General features: G+C 48.3%; 1 protein-coding gene across 8 annotated transcripts in view; it reads left to right on the top strand.

The window, feature by feature from the left end:
- The window catches only part of Ap1b1 (adaptor related protein complex 1 subunit beta 1), a 58,506-nt gene that overhangs the window by 22,749 nt on the left and 19,559 nt on the right, over positions 1-16,198 (top strand). For 6 of the 8 annotated variants that reach the window (XM_028870627.2, XM_028870633.2, XM_028870632.2 and 3 more), the window contains exons 2-9: positions 2,119-2,181; positions 5,356-5,461; positions 8,297-8,432; positions 9,313-9,558; positions 10,685-10,875; positions 11,876-12,097; positions 14,268-14,388; positions 15,526-15,621. In XM_028870627.2, the coding sequence (XP_028726460.1) occupies positions 2,145-2,181; positions 5,356-5,461; positions 8,297-8,432; positions 9,313-9,558; positions 10,685-10,875; positions 11,876-12,097; positions 14,268-14,388; positions 15,526-15,621 (1,155 nt within the window). In that variant the 5' untranslated portion in view covers positions 2,119-2,144. The remainder of the gene's footprint in view (positions 1-2,118; positions 2,182-5,355; positions 5,462-8,296; positions 8,433-9,312; positions 9,559-10,684; positions 10,876-11,875; positions 12,098-14,267; positions 14,389-15,525; positions 15,622-16,198) is intronic. The other 2 variants (XM_037208112.1, XM_037208113.1) reach the window with 1 other exon arrangement.

Here is a 16,198-nt window from a genome sequence, read left to right as displayed (position 1 = left end):
GTGCCAACATGGTCTGCTCATTAGCTGTTTTTTTAAAAAAATTATTATTACTGGTGTGTGTGTGTGTGTGTGTGTGTGTGTGTGTGTGTGTGTGTTTGACAGAGAGAGAGAGAGAGAGAGAGAGAGAGAGAGAGAGAGAGAGAGAGAGAGAGAGAGAGGATGCACATGCTCAGATCACAGGTCAGTTTTGAGGAGTCAGTTCTCTCAGTCTACTGTAGATCCCAGGAATTGAACTCTGGTCAAATCTGCATGGCATAGTGCTTTTCCCTGCTGAGCCATCTCACCAGCATCCCTCCCACTTCCTTTTTAATCTTTCATCTGTTGATTAAGAGGAACTGTTGAGATCCAAAGTAGTTGCTCAGTAAATGCTTGCTGGATGAACTTGGGGGCTTCAGTATTTTCTTTGACCTCCTGACTCCAACAACTGGGTAATATCTTGAGAGATGATGTGAGAAACCTGGCCAGACTTGAGAAATGGTGCAGTCATAGTGTGCAAACTCCAGTCTTCTAGAGATAATTGTAGATTTTTTTTTTTTTTTTTTTTTTGAGACAGGGTTTCTCTGTGTAGCTTTGTGCCTTTCCTGGAACTCACTTGGTAGCCCAGGCTGGCCTCGAACTCACAGAGATCCACCTGCCTCTGCCTCCCGAGTGCTGGGATTAAAGGCGTGTGCCACCACCGCCCGGCAATTGTAGATTTTTTAAGAAGCTTGAGGGAAGTTATGGAAAGAAGAAACCCCCTTGCTTCTTTTTGTTTTTTTTTTGTTGTTGTTGTTGTTGTTTTTTTTTGTTTTGTTTTTCAAGACAGGTTTCTCTGTAGACCAGGCTGTCCTCGAACTCACAGAGATCCACCTGGTTCTTCCTCCCGAGTGCTGGGATTAAAGGAGTGCGGCGCCGCCGCCGCCGCCGCCCCGCCGCCGCCGCCGCCGCCGCCACCACCACCACCACCCGGCCCCCCTTGCTTCTTTAAGACTTATTTACTTAGGGGGCTGGAGAGATGGCCCAGCATTTAAGAGCACCAGCTGTTCTTCCAGATGACCCAAGTTTAATTCTCAGCACCTACATGTGACTCACAACCATCTACAACTCCAGTTCCAAGGGGTCTGATATCCTCTTGCCTCCACAGGCACACATGTGGTACACAGATATACATGCAGACAAAACTAGTACACATAAATACCTATTTATTTATTTTATGGGTGTGCGTGTGCCTGAGTGAATATATGTATGTACACCATGTGTGTGCAGTGTCCTTGGAGACCAGAAGAGTATGTTTGACTCTCCTGGAACTGGAGTTATAGGTGGTTGTGAGCTGCCATGTGGGTGCTGGGAACCAAATCTAGTACCCTCTGCAAGAGCAGCCAGTGCTCTTAACTCCTGGCCATCTCTCCAGTCCTCCTCCCTCACTTTTTTTTTTTTAAATTTATTTATGTGTGTTGGTGTTTTGCCATGGATGTTGGGTCCCCTGAAACTGGAATCACAGACAGTTGTGAGCTGCCATGTAGTTGCTGGGAATTGAACCCAGGTCCTCTGGAAGAGCAGTCAGTGCTCTTAACCACTGGGCCATCTCTCCCTCCCTCACTACTTAAACTTTGCATTTCTCAAGATCACTTGCATACATGAGGTGAGGATAGACCCACCTGAGCTTTGGGAAGCTGAGCCCCACAGCTGGGTGGATATTTAGAACATGCTGAACAGGATGAACACAGCAAGGAGGCTGCTGTGACTGACCATCGAGGGCTTTTTATTTCTAGTCCATGGATTAGTTACTCTATGTAGCTAACACATATAGTTACATATAGTTACTCAACTGTCTGCCTACTGACAGCCATAGGAGTGTGTCATAGATAATGAGACCGAAAAAGACAGATGACCTTAAGCTCCTGTTCTGTGGGAGAGATTCCTAGAAGGAAGCTTGTTCCGTCAAAACACTGATAGATTTCCTCAGTTACCCTCCAAAATAAGACCAGCCATGACCTAACAGTTCACTTGCCTGGAGAAAGAGATAAGTAGTTATCTTCCCTACTTTGTGTGTTCTGGATCCTTCTCTTCCTCCCAGTGCACACCCTAACTGAAAATGGACCAGAACACAGACCCACCCTTTTCTTCTCTGTCTTGCAGAGTCTGGCCACAGATAAAGGACCAAAATGACTGATTCAAAATACTTCACAACCACCAAGAAAGGTACTGTATGCTTCACCACAGCCTATGCTGTCTTCCAGATGTTCTCCTCCCAGGTGCATTGGGGAGCTTGGGGAGGGTGGAGGCTTGGAGGCGTCATTGGGAATGATGATCCCGAAACTGTTCACAGTTGATGATGTAAGAACCCAAGTGTTCCTTTTAGAACCCAGAAAAGAACATTAATGCTAAGCATGGGGGAAAGCCCTTGTTCCCCATGGCTTAAAAGTAGTTCAATACATTGCCCCTCCCTGGGGAAAGTACACAGTCTGTCAGCAGCCCTGCTGTCCGGGGAGGCTGGCCCTTATCTATGGCATTGTTCACGTTGTAGCAAAAGTTTTTATCCTGTTATTCATTTGACATCATCATAAACATTTCCCAACAGTTCCATGACTTGGTATTAAAGCCAGTTAAGTGGCTGCCCTGAAGTTCGCTAAGCTGGTTTAATGTCTTTGGAAACTGTTCCTTTCTGCTTTTAAAGAAATGGTGGAAGCTGTTGTGGCTGAGAAGTGTGCCTTAACCTCTCTAGCCAGCCCTTCCTACCCTCTCCTCTCCAGTACCTGCTGATGAAGCACAAGAGTCTTAGTCTCCTTTTATATATATAAACATTTCTATGGATGTCTTTGCCTGGTGCCCAAGGAGGCCAGAAGAGTGTGTTGGATCCTCAGAACAGGAGTTACAGAGAGTTGTGAGCCACTATGTGGGTTCTGGGAGTCAAACCCCAGTCCTCTGGAAGTGCTTTTAACCACTAAGCCATCTCTCCAGCCCTGATTCTTAATCTTGTTGAATCACTGAGTCAGATCCAAAGTCTGCCCATCAGCAGGCATTTTATTTTTATTTACTTATTCTTTTTTTTTTTAAGATTTTGAAAAAATTTATTTTCTGTGCACTGGTGTTTTGTCTGCATTCATGTCTGTGTGATGGTGTTGGATCCTGTGGAACTGTAGTTACAGACAGTTGTGAGCCACCATATGAGTGCTGGGAATCAAACCCAGGTCCTCTGGAAGAGCAGCCAGGGCTCTTAACCACTGAGCCATCTCGCCAGCCCCCAGCAGGCATTTTATTTATTGGTCTAGCTGTTGCTTATTTAAGACAGTCTTGTCAGGTGTGCTGGGTCTCAGCTTTGGGAGGCAGAGGCAGAAAGATCGGGGGTTGAAGGCCATTCTTGGATACACAGCAAGTTCAAGCTTAACCTGCTTTATGTGAAGCCCTGTCATAGGGGCCCTGACTGTGAAAAAGAGATTGAGAGACAGTGAATAGAAATAGAGACATCTAGATTCAGATGTAAATCTGAGAAAGATCCAAGGCAGATTGTAATAAAAGACTGAAGGGAGTTAGTGAGACCAGGATCACAAACTCTGTTGAGACTACAGCACCAGAGACTGGGCGTGTGGTCTTGGGGTAGAAAGAACTGGTTGCCTTCTATGATCTAGGAGCCAGGTTTAGTGGCTGGAGGAAGGAGGCATCTCAGAGCAGCCTGCCCTGAGCTCACCAGTCTTCTTGGGATGGGTTTGACCGACCTCCATCACCCAGCCACGTGCTTGAGTAAATCTCCAAATCCCTATGGAGTTCGGCCAACGTTGTCCTTGTCTGCTGAATCCAGGCCCCTCTTTGAGGAGGAAGATGTATTCCTTTATAAATTTGAACCACAGGATCTATAGATTATTCTTGGCCCTGTTAAGCAGTGTTGTTAATGTGACCCTGCTCAGGCTTTGCTAGGTCATTGTTCTTTTTTTTTTTGTTTTTTTTTGAGACAGGGTTTCTCTGTGTAGCTTTGTGCCTTTCCTGGAACTCACTTGGTAGCCCAGGCTGGCCTCGAACTCACAAAGATTCGCCTGCCTCTGCCTCCCAAGTGCTGGGATTAAAGGCGTGCGCCACCACCGCCCGGCTGGTCATTGTTCTTAATCAACTGTATTTAATTTCTTTTTGTGGTCATGATTTTAAAAACAAACAAACAAACAAAAACTCATTTTCTTTTTTCTCATTATGAATCTACTCAGAACTTTCTTAGCATTTTTCCCCACAGTCCCTTCTCACCCCCACCCCCAAGTGACTTGAAAAAAAAAACCCTAGGACTAGAATTCTTCATGTGGCTAATTAATATCAACAGTTGTCCTTGATGCAGAACAGAGTGCCAAGCAATGAGCTGGACATTTCACAGCTGAGACTGAGTGAGAGAGTTCATTGGCCAGTCTAGAGAGAGGAACAGGCAAAAAATGGGGTCAGAGAGGCAAAGGGTTGTCCATGGAGGGCCAGCCAAGCAAAGGGATTTATTTAGAGCATAGGCTTTGGAAGGAACAAACCTGGTTTCCAACCTTAGCCTGTCCCATGTGTTGTGGAACAGCCTCCATTGCTCTTCTGTAAAACGGGGAAAGACAGGTTATTGTGAATATGAAATGAGAAAGGATATGGAAAAATTAGTGTGGTTCTGGAATTGTCTACTATCTAACCTGTTAGCACATCCTGACTATCTCCATGGGGTGGAGGTGGGGAGCAACCACACATCCTCATTTTCTTTTCTACATCATCAAGTTCTTGAGAACAATTTATTGCATGCTGCAGCCCTTGTAAAACAGCTCAATTCCCATCTCCAGGCCGAGGAAGTGAAACCCTGAGCAAGCTGTTTGAGCTCAGGGTTCTGGGAAAACAGGAAAAGGCCACATGTAAGATCAGCCACCACCCACCGCCACCCACCCCTAATTCCACTCAGCCTTGAGAGAATGAGGGCAAATGAGAAGGCTAAGGGGAGCTTGCTGTCCTCTGCATTTTTTTTCTTTTTTTTTTTTTGGTTTTTCGAGACAGGGTTTCTCTGTGTAGCTTTGCGCCTTTCCTGGAGCTCACTTGGTAGCCCAGGCTGGCCTCGAACTCAGAGAGATCCACCTGGCTCTGCCTCCCGAGTGCTGGGATTAAAGGCGTGCGCCACCACCGCCCGGCATGTCCTCTGCATTTTTAGCAGGCTGGCTGAGGGGGTTACCAGGACTTTGGTTCCTATTCCTTTAGTCCAACATGGCCTCAGGCTTCCATCACCTTAATCTCTCCTCACCTTTTCTCACTGTCACTGTCCTCCCTAAGCAAGGGCTTAAAGCTGCTCTCTACCTCCACCCAGTTCTCTGGGAAGCTGGTGCAAGAGATCATCTTGGGGGTGAAAATGGACTGCTCATTGCTGTCTCCTGTCCTTAGGAGAGATCTTCGAGCTGAAAGCAGAGCTTAACAGTGACAAGAAGGAGAAGAAGAAGGAGGCAGTAAAGAAAGTGATTGCATCAATGACTGTGGGCAAAGACGTCAGGTATGCAAGAGCAAGCTGGTGACGGCTGGATGCTGTCAGAGCTAGGGTCCATCTTCTCATGGGAGAGATGTCTCGTCTCCCATCTTCTCTCACTCAGCTCCTTTGACAAGCCTCCTTTGCAAACACAGGGTTCTGTTTGCACAGGAGCGACAGGCCGCAGTGCTAACGGCTCAGGCAGAGAGGACAGTGAGGGAGGCAGACTGGGCATTCAAGGGTGTGGCAGAGCCCTCTCAGAAGGAAGGAAGGTGAACCCAGCACAGCTGGCGATTCTGGTTTGCTTTGCTTTGAGAACAGGAAGTGTGTTTTTTATTTTTTGTTGTTCTCTGTTCTGACACTCAGCGCCTGCTCTAGGCTGTCTTCACGTTGTATGTAGTTGTGTTTGACCGCCTGTTGGATTGAGAAATCTCCAAGTGATAGATTTCATGACAGCTCAATATTTGCCTTGGCAAATCTGCAGAACACCTTCAGATACATTTCCTCAGTGGCTCTCTACACTTTCCATTGTGTGCGGTGATGTTTTTACTGCCAAATAAATGAAAAAAAGAATGAGGAAAAATACTGCCTAACAATCACATGGCTAATGCAGAACCAGATATGGAGCCTGGACCTTCCAGAATCCAGAATCCAGACTGTTGTCTGTATGTCGTAGTACCGTGCACATACCACAGAGCTTCTGATGTCCAGCTGCTCCCTGACTGGATTGCCCACCCGATTGCTAACCTTAGCAAGGACTTCCTGCAGCCAGTTAGGAGAATCTTAGCGGAGACCTTCTTAGGACAGATTGTAAAAGGATTGGGGCTATGAGGTGCCTCAGTGGGTAAAAGTGTCTGCCTCCAAGCCTGATGACCTGACTTCAATCTCCAGGATCCACATGGCTGTCTTCTACTACTTGTCCTATGACCTCCACATGTGCACTGTGGCACACAGGAGCCCAGGTGGACAGTGCGCACACACACAATACACAAACATTTAGTAAACTATGATTTATAAATATGTTTTAAAGGATTAGGTATCTGTAAATCTCATTCTTTTTTTTATTTTATAATTAATTTAATTTTACATATCAGTCACGGATTCCCCCTTTCCTCCCTCCTCCCACCCCCCAGGCTTCCCCCTCCAATCCTTCCCCCATTCCCACCTCTGAGGCAAGGTCTCCCCTGGGGATTCAGCTTGTCCTGGTAGATTCAGTTGAGGCAGGTCCAGTCCCCTCCTCCCTACACCAAGGCTGAGCAAAATGTCTCAGCATAGGTACTAGGTTCCAGAAAGCCAGCTCATGTACTAAGGACAGGTCCTGGTCCCACTGCCTGGGGGCCTCCCAAACAGATCAAGCTAATCAACTGTCTCACTTATCCAGAGGGCCTGATCCATTTGGGAGCTCCTCAGCTACTGGTTCACAACTAGTTTGACTATTTGTCCCTGTGCTTTTTCCAATCATGGTCTCAGTATCTCTTACTCATTGCCGATTGGTCTCAATATCTCTTGCCGATTGGACTCCTGGAGCTCTACCTGGGGCTTGGCCATGGATCTCTGCATCTGCTACCATCAGTCACTGGATAAATCTCATTCTTTTTTTTTTTTGGTTTTTCGAGACAGGGTTTCTCTGTGTAGCTTTGTGCCTTTCCTGGAACTCACTTGGTAGCCCAGGCTGGCCTCGAACTCACAGAGATCCGCCTGGCTCTGCCTTCCGAGTGCTGGGATTAAAGGCGTGTGCCACCACCGCCCGGCCATATCTCATTCTTTCTAGAAAAAAAAAATATATTCTACTTCAGTGGGAACATATCTGTCACTTCCTAACAAAGGAAACATCTTTGTTCTCCCTCGTCAAAAGAGCTTGCTTTGCTGATGATGCCTGAGAGCCATTCAGGCTCTTCACTTCCTCTTCTCTCCCCAGAGTGGCTCTGTTCTTGCTGCTGTATCATCTTTCCAGGTGACTTTGTCCATTGCAGCTCTGAAGGAACCTGGTCTGTTGGGTGCCCCCCCTTCATTTTCTGTGTGACCTTGTTCTTGGCAGTAGAAGCCCAAGAATTAGGAGAGAGGGTGATGGTTCACATTCCAGAAAACTGATGCTTGTATTTCTCATCTCAAGGCCTGTAACTCTGGGATAGTTAGGGTTCCATGCTGGGAAGAGTCGTACCGAGTACAGCAAAGGTCCTAGTCAGAGCTGGCATCTCATGTTTGACATTTCTTAACCTCAGAATTACCAGAAAAGGGAACATTCCTCCGGCTTCTTGGGGCTGTTCAGTGAGATGGATTGTGTCCAATCATTAGCACCAAGCCTGGCACACAGCATGTGTCCTATATACCTTGCCAGTTCTTAGTGAGTGCCAAACCTGTCCTTTCAGCCCTGCTTCTCTGAGATGCTCTGGAACTAGCAGCCTGATATAAGGGACCACATGAAGTATTAGGGAGGGAAAAAAGAATGATACTCTGCAAATACCAGATGCTTTAGGAATGCTGCCTCACTAAGAAGTGGGTTTCTGGAGGTAGGGAGAAGTACTGGGAATTGAACCCTGGTCCTTGTGTATGCTAGGCAAGTGTTCTACCACTAAGCCTCAGCCCCAGCCTCAAGGTCAATTTCTGTTTCTCGTTCTTTACAAATGAAGGAACTCATACTTAGGGGCTGGAAGGAGTTTCCCAGAGTCATGAACATAGCAAGAGGTGGAGCTGTTTTAATGGGCTCTTCTTGTGCTTGAACCCCATGAAGAAAGCAAGCCTTTCAGATCACTCCTCTCTTCCTTCTTCCTACTTCTCACTGCAATCCCTTCCCTGCAGTTAGCTGCCTGAAAAGCTCCTGTTCTGTCTTCAGCCTTGACTGGTGCGCCTTTGATTTTGCAGCGCCCTCTTCCCTGATGTGGTGAACTGCATGCAGACAGACAACCTGGAGCTAAAGAAGCTGGTGTACCTCTACTTGATGAACTATGCCAAGAGTCAGCCTGATATGGCCATCATGGCTGTCAACACCTTTGTGAAGGTGAGCAGAAACCCAGTGGAAGTGGGAATGCGGGGGAAAGGCTGCTCACCGTCCCTGTCTCTTTGGAGTGCCGGCGCACTTTGGCTTGGCTGGAATTTTCAGGCTCATTTGCAGACCTGCAGGCTTCCTTCTGCCTGAGCAGGCTGAGGGCCTCATCCTCCAGCAGAGGGCTCCCTCTCTCTCAGAACCCAAAGATTATGGCTTATTCATTCCCTGTGAGGTGGCACCAGGCCTATTGGCCTTTTATTTCCCTGGGCTGGGCCACTCACTCCCTGTGTCTGTTGCCAGAGCAGATTGTAGCAAGTGTCTGAGAGCAGCTCTGTCCCTTGCCTCATGACTCCTTTCTCTATTTTCTGTCACTAGATGAGGAACAAAGCACGAATTTGGACACTGACTCTAGCCCACTAGGGCTCACATATGGGGAAATGAGAGGTTCTGTGGCTGTGTGTGCCTGTAATTCCAGCACTTGGGAGGCTAAGAAAGGAGGATTGCTATGAGTTCTAGGTCAGCCTAGGCTACATAGGGAGTCCCAGGCCTGTCTGGAAAAGAAAAGATTGAGGACTGTGGTGCCAGGAGCATTTGAGTTTGGATAGCTGCTCTCCTCTGACAGGGTGAGCACACACCTTCTCAAGAGCCTCAGCTTCCTTGCTTGTGAAACAGGGCATCAGGAAGCAGCAGCCCAGAGAGTGTAGAGAGCCGCTCACACAGCATCTGGCGAGTGCTTGGCATCCATTCTGTGCCATTTGCTTTGAGTATTGTTGGCTGTGGTCAGTGGACATCCCACAGCAGCTGCCTGATGTTGCTCAGAGCTGGAGGCCAGGAAGAATAGGAAGCCACAGATGATTCATCCTGCCCCTGGCCAATGACTGGTTCCCCTCAGGACTGTGAGGACCCCAACCCCCTCATCCGGGCCCTGGCTGTGAGGACCATGGGCTGCATCCGAGTTGACAAGATCACAGAGTACTTGTGTGAACCGCTCCGAAAGTGCCTGAAGGATGAAGATCCATATGTGCGCAAGACAGCAGCTGTGTGTGTAGCCAAGCTCCATGACATCAATGCCCAGCTGGTAGAAGACCAGGGTTTCCTGGACACACTTAAAGACCTCATCTCTGACTCTAACCCCATGGTAAGTGCTAACATCCTTGTGATGCCCACAGGCTCCTGGGTTGCTTGGGAAGAAGACCTGGCTTGACACTTAGCTGGCTCTCCCCTTTCTTAGAAGGGGGGGCCTTGCTGAGTATCTAGTGTCTGCTCCTTGTACTGGTTTGCGGGCAATGAGGCCTGGATTTCCTTTTACCCTCTCAAACTGGCTACATGGCATTAGGAAAGCTGCCTAATCTTTCAGATCCCTGTTTGTCTCATCATTAGACTTTGGGAAGGTAACATATCTGACCTGAGCTGGCCTGACCTGCCTGGCAAGCTGTGACTCTGCAGTCAGTGCAGGACCACCTTGGTAATTCGCAAGCATGTAGTTCTCTTCCATGTGGGGTTGCAGAGGCATCACTTGACAGTACTGTAGTGTGGAACACGGGACACCAGGGTGTGTTAGGTGGGAAGCCGAATCCCCTCACTCATTGTGAGGACAAGAGTTTGTTTGCAGTGAAGTTTGTCAGGGCCTGTAATCCAACAATCAGGAGGCCGAGGCAGGAGGAATGAGAGTTAAAGGCCAGCCTGTGCTATGTAACAAGATCTGTTCTAAATTTAAAAGTGTGTAAGGAAAAATGAAATATTCAGAACATTGGGCACAGCCCCCACTCAGTATCCACCAGAAACGCTGATAGATTAAAGACTGTTAACTTGAATACTGTGCCATACAGGAAAGTTGAAAACATAGACTGTACATAAAAGGAGCTGTCTTGGTGGAAACACTCGGGAAACCCCTCTGTAGTTCCCCATTCTCAGCAGCCTTGAAGAGACCTGCAGGATTCTCCTCTCTCTGAGAAGCACAGCTGACAACCACGGCCCTGAGTGGCTCTAGCCAGTAGAGCGAGGTTGGACTGGTGGTGGGCATTGCCTTCCACTGCCGGGTGCCTGGGGCTGGGCCTTTCTTCCCTTCTTCCCAGTGGCAGCTGTACTCACCTTAGTTCTCTTTACGGAGGAGTCACTGGGTGAGTGAGTGTCGTGAGGCCCCAGAACCAAGCAGTGGGGTCATATTCCTTACAGATGTCCCTCTCCACCCACCAGTGTCGTTAGCCCGTGCCCCCTGACTCGAGCAGTACCTCCAGCCTCTACCCCTCCACCCTCTCCACCAGGTGGTGGCAAACGCGGTGGCTGCCCTCTCAGAGATCGCCGAGTCTCATCCCAGTAGCAACCTGCTTGACTTGAACCCACAGTCCATCAACAAGCTGCTGACAGCCCTTAATGAGTGCACTGAGTGGGGCCAGATCTTCATTCTGGACTGTCTGGCCAACTACATGCCCAAGGATGACCGTGAGGCCCAGAGGTGAGCAGACAAACCCCTTTCTTCCCATCATCAGACACACTTTAAGGGAGCCAGTCTGCTTCTCCTCTCCAGAGCCATGCTGTCAGTTGTATGGCTTCAGGCAGTGAGCTCCCTGCCTGCTGTGATCGTAGATTGGGACTGGCCAGGAACTGACAAGTATCCATCAGGGTTGAATCAAGAGCTTTGTAGCTTCAGAGCCACTGAATTCTGTAGGTACCTGACCTGCTGGGTGCCTTCCGTGTTATGTAATGTTTAAAGCAGATCTGTGAAATGTATCCTATCATCAGCCATCTCACAGACAAGGAGACTGAATTAGGAAGGTGGAAGGAATTGTCTGGTTCACCCAGCCGGGCCTGTCTGGACCGACACGAATGAGTGAATGCTTTGGCAGTAGAAGGGACATTTACTGTGTTCCAGGCACTGTATTCATTCTTTTTACTTGAGTGTCCAACAAGCCTGTGAAGTAGACACCGTTACACCAGTTCTTAGCTGAGGAAGCAGAGGCTCACAGTGTTTTAGGCCTGCTAGAGTCAGTAGGCAGCAGCAGACCAGAAGGCCCTCCTCCTGTAGAAGACATGCTGTTCTACCTGGAGATATAGCTCAGTTGGTGGAGTGATGGCTAAGCATACATGAAGCCCTGGGTTCTAGCCCCAGCACCACGTAAACCAGGCATGGTGGTGTGTGTATGTAATCTCAGCACTTGGAGGGTAGAGGCAGGAGGATGAGAAATGTTAAGACCAGTGGGAGAGCACTTATCTCACATATATGAGGCCCTAGGTTCAGTGCTAGTACTGGAAGAAAAAGGAAAGGGGGCGGGGGTGGGGCACGGGACAACCTTTGACTTCAGCGGTTCATTGGCTACATGGTAAGTTTGAGGCCCATCTGCATTTGCATGAGACCCTGTCTCAAAAAAAAAAAGAAGACATGCTATTTTGATAAGTGAAACAGGACTTTTCCCTTGTCTGTCTCTCTTTGCTCTACTGGAATGGCTGGACCCTAGCATCTGTGAGCGGGTCACTCCCAGGCTCTCCCATGCCAACTCTGCTGTGGTACTGTCTGCTGTGAAGGTGTTGATGAAGTTCATGGAGATGTTGTCCAAGGACCTGGACTACTACGGCACACTGCTCAAGAAGCTAGCCCCTCCCCTGGTCACACTGCTGTCAGCAGAGCCCGAGCTGCAGTATGTGGCTCTGCGCAACATCAACCTCATCGTGCAGAAAAGGTACATGTTTGCGACATGCTAGAGACAGGGACCCTCAAGGGAAACTCATCTGTCACCATGCAGGAAGCCTAGAGAGTACTACAGGGTTCTCAGTCAGAGTACTTTCCCCCTCAGGGGACTCTTGACAGAAAACTAGCTGGCCCAGGTCAGGATGTCAATGTTAAGAAGCCTTGGGTCAGCCTTAAAGAGAGCTGATAAGTAAAGGCGAGCATGGTGCTGATTCACCCTGACATTTGGCGGCAGAGTCTGTAGAGTCCTTCAGGGATATCTGAAGATTTTCAGTTTGCTTGGGGACAAAGTTCATAGGTCTCATTGAAATACTTGATTTTGGAGACCTTAGAGATGGTGAGAGATCCTGGGTTTGGTATCAACCTCAAGGCCTGGGGGAGAAGTGGAACAGAATGCTGGGCAGCCTGCTTCCTTCCTCCTAAGGGGGTGACTCAGAGAAGTCACTGCTCCCAAGGAAGGGGTCTGATGATAGACGGGTAAGGTCTGAAACTCCATAGCAGCACTGGGTCTGAAGTGTCTCTGGAACGACCTCTCCCCTCTAAGGCAGCTCTGAGTGAGGGTGCCCTGCAGCTGGGGTGGGATCTATGTCCTAAATTCTCCTCCCAGCCTCTCTGTAGCAGGGCTTGGCAATGGCAACTCATTTCTGCTGTCTGCTGCTGGGAACCGGGACCCTTGTGGTCATGCCTCAGAAGGTAGCATCCCTTCACAGCATCAGTCTGGTTCTTAATATTTCTTAGAGAGGGCCAGAAATATTTACTGAGCTGGGACATTTGTGAAGATTTGGAGGGTAGACCTGGGTAAAGTGTTCAAGTCTCTAAGCAATGTGATGTGACTAGGACTTTGCTGTTACCGTGTGGGTCTCTATATACCAGTGCCCTTGGGTCACTGCATTTATTAGAATACAGGAACTAGATCAGCATGAAGGGTTGGTTCCCTGTGCTATATTTAACACAGTAATCTCTTAAGAAGTTGTCTGTGTCACCCAGTCATGACCTGGGCCAGCCCGATGTGATTAGGCAGCCTTTGTCAAGTCTTGACTGTAGAAGTCATCTTCCTACTACCCACCTCAGAGTCTTCCCTCCCCCAAAGAGCACCACAAAAGCTCCTTATTCAGCCAGGCTCTCTACAGTTTGTATGATAACACAGACTCTTGATTTCTTCTTTCCTCTGCTCCTAGCACAGAGCTTCATCCTGGCTATAACTTTGTTTTAGAATTACTAATTTCTGTCCTGGGAAGGACACAGAAGTATCTTGCTCTCAACCTTTCAGTTTGTGACAAATGCAAGCTTTGTGACCTCTCTGAATTTCCTTGTCTTAGAAAATGTGTCGCATGGTACGTTTGAGGGCAGCAGACTGTGGGGAGGAGCAGTGGATGCACTCAGATAGCTCAGCAGACTGGCAAGTGCCTTCATACAGCAGACATGGATCATGCTAGCCGGTTCATCTCCCAGAGTTGACCTATTGTGCAGGAGTCTGTGTTGGTGTTCAGAGATTGACTAGCATTTCCCAGGAGTCATTTGTGCTCCTATCTAAGACTTAGCAGAGTGACCTACAGCTGCGTCATGAGGAGGAGTATGGAAGAATCCATGAAAGGCCTTCCTCGTGGGTTTTTCCTCTATTGGAAGGTCAGCAGAGAGCAGTAACATGTGTGGAATGTTTCCTCCCAGGGAGCCTAATTGAGACAGGGCACCTAAGGTGATCTTAGGGGCACACTCCAATATTTCAGGACTCCAGAAGGAAAGTAGGGTTAGAGCATAAACTATAATGTTTATAAATAGTCTAGGCATAGTTAACCATCCTCATCGTTGAATGAACAGGACAAATATTCCCAGGACTGGGGAAATAATTGTTCCTGCACAGTCCATTCTCATTTCGTGGGTTAGGAAACAAAGGCTGAGGTCATACATTGGGATTAGAACCCTGGCTTGCTGCCTGCTCTCCATGTAAACTCCTTTTCCTTCCTGAGATGTAATCCAGCAAGCTGTAACCAGGCAGAACCACTGCCTGTGATCACACGGTCATGATGATGGTTCTGCCTCCCTGGGCATCAAGCTTCACCGCTAGCCCAGGATAGCCCAGGAATCCCCAGTAGATGTAGAATGGCTTCCTCATGAGACTTACGGCTTTTTTCCCCCCTCTGGGCATCCTGCCCCACCACCAGGCCAGAAATCTTGAAGCATGAAATGAAGGTTTTCTTTGTGAAGTACAATGACCCCATCTATGTGAAGCTGGAGAAACTGGACATTATGATCCGCCTGGCCTCCCAGGCCAACATCGCCCAGGCAAGCAGAGTATGGTGGCGTGGGGCACAAGCTTTGGTTTCAGACAATTTCCTAGGTGTCTCTAGGTCAGCATGCTCACTGTTGACATTTTATCTCATGGAGAGTCGTGGGTGCTAGAGGTCTGTAAGTAAGCAGAAGCAACTACTATTTTTATTATTAAAGAGTGTTTTCAAGCTGTGTACAAATGCACCTCTGAAGTCCCAGATACTTGGGGTCCTAAGATCAAGACTACCTTGGGAAACATAATTATAGTCCCTATATATACTAAAAAAAAATTCTCCTTATTCTATTATTACCTATCATTTATTCACTAAAAAGTGATAGGCACCTAGGGATATGGTTCAGTTGGTAAAGCAGGGGCAGTCATGAAGACCTGAAATCGATATCCAGAACTTCTGTTTAAAAAGCTGTGTGTGGGAGCTGAAGAGATGGCTCCTTTTCAAAGGACATGGGTTTAGTTCTCAGCATCCACTTTGGACAGCTCACAACCACCTGTAACTCCAGTTTCAGGGTGTCTGATGCCTTCTTCTGTCCTCTGTGGGTACCTAGGCCCCGCTTCCCCCCCCCCTTTCTCTCTCTCTCTCTCACACACACACACACACACACACACACACTTTGGTGTGTACATTTGTAATCTCAGCACTGGAGAGGTGGAGACAGGCAAATCCCAGGGGCTAGCCAGCCAGCCTCGCCTCACTGGCAAGGCCTGCCAGTGAGAGGCCCTGTCTCAAAGGAAAACCAAAAGTAGTTTGTTTTTCTGAGAAATGACACCCCAGGTTGTCCTCTGGCTTCCACATGTGCATAAAGCATACCCCCTGCTCTCACCCTCTACCCCCAAAAGCAGTAATTGAGGCTGGGAATGTAGTGTGGTGGTTAGAAGAGTATCTGCTTAGCATCCCCAACACCACCCACACAGAATGAGGTACCTGGATAGAGTGGCTGTCAGTGTCAAGCAAGAACTGTACCTTCCCTTTGGGTCTTCTTCCTTTTGATGAACCTGATGACACTCTGCTGGACTGTCCCTTGTGAACAGGCACCAGAGTCCCATCCCTTTGGGAGCATGTGCATTCCTGTCACTCGAAGTGTTCTAGCAGGTCCCATCAGATCCCTCCAACCCATTTTCTGTTGGGAGCACAGGTCTTGGCAGAACTCAAAGAGTACGCTACAGAAGTAGATGTGGATTTTGTTCGGAAGGCGGTGCGTGCCATCGGTCGATGTGCCATCAAGGTGGAGGTGAGTAGGTTCTGGGATTCCATTCCTAGCCAGGGAGGGAGAAGGTTGTTGAAAACAGAAAGCCAGTCTAGTCCTAGCAGCTGTTTGTGGTCCAGTAAGTCCAAGGGTCACCAACAGAGCCTCCAAGGTGCCAACTATGCAGATTAAATTGCCTCTTTCTCACTTTAGGCCCTTGGTTGTAACAGGTAGTGATGGTTCTCCTACAGCATTACCTAAGGCCACAGGGCAGCCACCAGCTCACGGAGTTCCTGTTAGACTTATCACAGAGGTCTGGGGAGGACCTCTGCCTGATAGATACTTCAGTTGATACCTTGACTGAGCTACCAAGTCACTCTAAACCCTGTGCCCTAGTATTTTATTCCCTCCCACTCTGCCTGGGGAGCTCTTCCTTGACTTTGACCTGAACTCAATGGGTCTGCTGGTGGCTTAAGTATCCTGGGAGAGCTGGTCGTACCCACTCAGGACCCTTGAGGTATTTAAGCTGTTTTTCCCTTGATGTTTATTATGGCTCTCCTGAGACATCTGCCTATAATGAGAAATCCACGGGAGTCTGCTTAAAGGGTAAAAGGAATTTATT

Source organism: Peromyscus leucopus, chromosome 7, assembly GCF_004664715.2.
Source record: "Peromyscus leucopus breed LL Stock chromosome 7, UCI_PerLeu_2.1, whole genome shotgun sequence".
In the NCBI taxonomy this organism is placed as follows: domain Eukaryota; kingdom Metazoa; phylum Chordata; class Mammalia; order Rodentia; family Cricetidae; genus Peromyscus; species Peromyscus leucopus.
The sequence above is the reverse complement of the archived record's forward strand: the minus strand, read 5'-3'. Positions and strand labels throughout refer to the sequence as shown.